The sequence below is a fragment of the Peromyscus eremicus genome, chromosome 7 (genome assembly GCF_949786415.1).
Source record: "Peromyscus eremicus chromosome 7, PerEre_H2_v1, whole genome shotgun sequence".
NCBI classification, from domain to species: Eukaryota; Metazoa; Chordata; class Mammalia; order Rodentia; family Cricetidae; genus Peromyscus; species Peromyscus eremicus.
In genome coordinates this window covers 14,517,774-14,521,582 of record NC_081422.1, presented here as the reverse complement: position 1 = coordinate 14,521,582, position 3,809 = coordinate 14,517,774, and the positions used below count along the sequence as shown (strand labels likewise).

The 3,809-nt window shown below is 37.9% G+C and overlaps 1 protein-coding gene across 1 annotated transcript; it reads right to left on the bottom strand.

Annotated features, from left to right (window-relative positions):
* Nucleotides 1-390: 390 nt before the first annotated feature.
* Nucleotides 391-3,420, bottom strand: LOC131914622 (upstream-binding factor 1-like protein 1). The gene is made up of 2 exons (XM_059267229.1): nucleotides 1,991-3,420; nucleotides 391-426 (listed from the first exon to the last, which is right to left on the bottom strand). The coding sequence occupies exons 1-2, from the start codon at nucleotides 3,251-3,253 to the stop codon at nucleotides 391-393; spliced, it is 1,299 nt and encodes a 432-aa protein (XP_059123212.1). The 5' UTR covers nucleotides 3,254-3,420.
* Between the last annotated feature and the right edge of the window lie 389 nt (nucleotides 3,421-3,809).

Sequence of the window (3,809 nt, the reverse complement as noted above, 5' to 3'; positions counted from 1 at the left end):
AACCAATGGATATTAAAAGCAGCAAGGGAAAGAAAACAACGATTTACATATAAAGCAGACTTTTTAGAATAACACCTGACTTTTCAATGGAGACTCTGAAAGCCAGAAAGAACTGTATGAATGCTTTAAAAACTATAACAGATCACAGCACAGACTACTATACCCAGCAAAACTATCAATTACAATATATTAAAAAAAAGAAAAACATACCATGGTAAAAAAAAATAAAGTAATATTTACCTATAAATCCAGCAAAACAAAAAATACTAGTCTAAAGAGTTAACCACAACCAAGAAAATACAAGAAATGAAGAATCCAAGACAAGTAAATCAAAAGGGAGAAGAAGCTCCACACCATAATAATAAAATAACAGGAATCAATAAACACTATTCATTGATAACTCTCAATAATCATAGTCTCAATTTCCTAATAAAAAGACACAGACTAACACATTCGATCAGAAAACAAGATCCATCTTTCTGCTTACTCAAGAAACATGCCTTATCATCAAGGACAGAGGTCATCTCAGGGTCAAAGGATAGAAACAGGTATTCCAAGCAAATGCACCTAAGGCCAAGCAGATGTAGCTATGCTAATATCTGACAAAATAGACCTCAAACAAAACTAACCAGAAGAGACAGGGAGATACTACATAGTCATGCAGAAGATGGCCACTAAGTAGGCCATTGTTATTTTTGGCCCCAAAGTAGAAGCAATAATAGTACTTTCTGTGTATCTCTAGAGAACTCTGAGGATTATGCTATAGAAAAAGTCCATCATTACATGATTAAAAATAGGACAAAATTAATAAACATCATGCATTAAAATTGTTTAATTGTATAAGTAAATACCCACTTCTGGCAATATGCTATAATTTAATTCAAACTTATATATCAACAGTTTCATGATAGCAAATCCTGCAAGTTTTAGCTTAAGTGTTTTAAAATGACACAAATTTATCACTATTATCTTTTAATATTGTTGCATTTGATCCAACATCTTTAGAAGCTTGGGCAAATCAAAAAGGTACAAAATTATGGGTTGCAAAATATGCATCAAAACAATCTTTCATGCAAGAACATATAAACAGTGATTCACTAAGATAAGAATGATAATGTGCTATACATTTCCAAAAGAAATTATTTTGGCAAATTTCACCTTAAATAAATGACAAATATTTGAAGATATACATATATTTAACCGATTTAAACATTACACATTGTAAGTATTTATAAAAATATCCTAGTACCCTATTAATATGTAAAAGATCAATAATTTATGTGTAAGCTAAAATAAATAAAATTAATATTTAGCTACAAATATAAAATCTCTAAGGTCTTAAACAATTTCTATAATGGTAATATTCATGAAAACAGCTTAGATTATTCAGAAGCAAAACGATAAAGTAACAGTAAATATATTTAAAATGCCAGTAAGCAAAATAATGACGGTAGTGTGGTGCTGATGTATATATTAAAGACATCAGATAAGTTCAGAGAATAGAGTATTTATCTGTATCTATCTGTGTTTCTACTTATCCTGAATCGCAAGGACTAAGAGAACTGTCTTAGATTTAACTGACCACTTGTACACACAAGTGCCCAACTTTGTAAAACTGGTTCTATAGTTTGTTGGAATAAAATGATAGTAGCTTTTACAAGAGTGTCTTCCTAAGCCTATGCACCTGATAAAGGCAGTGCTATGGCAAACTCCCTTCTCCCCAAACCGCACTGCTTTGCATTTAGTAAGGAAGGATGTAGGAGAAAAAAGCGAGGGAGTACAAAAGCACAGAGAAGACAGTTCCCTCTCTGTCAGGGATACACTGGGTCTTAAACAATGATTTAGGATATGAAAGTGACAGAAATGGAGTCTAAATCTGAGGATTTCGCTAAGAGAGATGTCCATCATCTTCATCTTTCTTTCTTTTTTTTGAGAGAGATCCGCCTGCCTCTACCTCGTCAGTGCTGGGATCAGAGGCTTGTGCCTCCACCTCGCAGCCATCTTCATCTTCATCTTCACGTTCATCTGTACTGCTAGAGTCCTCCAAGGAGCTGCTAGAGTCCTCGGAGGAGCTGCTGGAGTCCTCGGAGGAGCTGCTGGAGTCTTCAGGGGAGCTGCCAGAGTCTTCCTCTTCTCCATCTTCCATCATATTCTGCCTGGATACCTGGGAGCCACCATCAGCGCCCTGAACAGTCTCTGAGGAATCTGTTCCAGGAGCCAGCAGCCCTTGCATTTCCCCAGGCCCTTTTTGCTGCTCCTCTGCTGAAGCGGACTGCTGATCTGTCCGTCCACGCTTGGGGCTTCTGCCTCCAGACATGGCCAAGTTCTTTCGCTTACCATAGGTGGCCTTTGCCTCTCTGTAGGCGGTGTACTCCTCAGATGACAATCCATTGAGCCAGAGGTCCATGTCCACCTGGTATTGTTTCTGTAGCTCCTCAGCCTGGCTGTTATAATGCTCTTTCTGGCTCTTTGGGACTTTGTGCCATCTTCTGCTAATCTCAACCCAGCGCTCCCTCGAGGGTAGATGGCGCAGCTCCTGACTTGACCACATATCTTGGTGAAATTTGTGGTATCCATTCATAGGGGGTTTCTTGGGTTCTCCCTGAAATTTCATCACCGAGGGTAATGTTTTGGGAAGATCTGTTTTTGGAGGAGTCTTCACGTTTTCCATACCTCCTTGTGATTTCTTAGGGACTTTGGTTTCCTGGCTCCTGCGCACCACAGAATTCTTACTATGCTCTACATCAGGATGGCTTCTCTTGAATTTAGTCACTTTTTCTTCAAAGTCCCGTTTCTCTTTCTGGAAGTCCTGAATATATTTCTCCTTGACCTCCCCTGGCAGCTGATTGTATTTCTCAGCCAGGAGTTTGGCCAGCTGCGAGTTGTTGTATTCAGGATAGCGCCGAGAGTACTTAGCCCGCTGCTCCTTGTAGAAGTGCAGATAGGCAGTCAGGGGTCTTTTGGGGAAGTCAGGATGGTTCTTCCTTTTGGGCTGTTGTTTCATATGTTCACTGGCTTCTACCACTAATTCTGACAGTGTGCGGAACTTCCTCAAAGTATGAGAAAGTTGCATCCACTTTTGTTTGCACATTTTTCCTGAGTAATGTTTAAAAGCCACTTTGCCCCAGTCTAGGTCTTCCTGGGTTTTTTTGAATGATCTGGAGTCATCTGAGGGGATATTTTTCTTAATGCATTCCAGTAACTTCAGAATGTCTCCTTGGGACCATGGATAATCTTTATCAAGTGATGCCATCACTAGCTTAGGTTTTGTGCCCACTAATAATATCTCAGTTGTGCAAACACCTCAACATAGCTGGAACTGCTTAGACAAACACGTACAACTTTGTAGATAGTTTCTGAATTCCACAGTTAGAATGAATCTGTATTTCTGAAGAGAAATAAAATGAATGTTAGACTTCATAATTGGAATTTACCAAAAAAAAAAATCAGGTATCACTTGTAACATGTTACTTAAACAATTAATTTACTATTAACAATGTAAGGTGATATTTTCTCCTTGTGAAATAAAAGTTGTTTGCCTTATATATAACATAGTTGTACGCTCTTCAGCCTCCTTTTCCAAATATTAGCAGAGCTTGCCTGAAAAATGTGGTAATGAAGCTGGGCATGGTGGGGTACACCTTTATTCTTAGCACCAAGGAAAATATCTGTGTAAATTCAGAAGCAGTCTGGGGTACAGATCAAATTCTAGAACAATAAGGGTTATACAGTGATACTCAAATAAACAAAAATAAATAAATAAACACTAAATAAATAAATGTGAATGAAATAAACACCAGGCTGGGGAA

Bases quoted from the DNA above. Each gene is read 5' to 3' on its own strand.
- LOC131914622 (XM_059267229.1), bottom strand. From the start codon at position 3,253: ATGGCATCACTTGATAAAGATTATCCATGGTCCCAAGGAGACATTCTG. The intron at 427-1,990 runs GTGGAGGCACAA...TCTTTTTATTAG, and splicing joins AAGATGAAGATGGCTGCGAG to GAAATTGAGACTATGATTAT.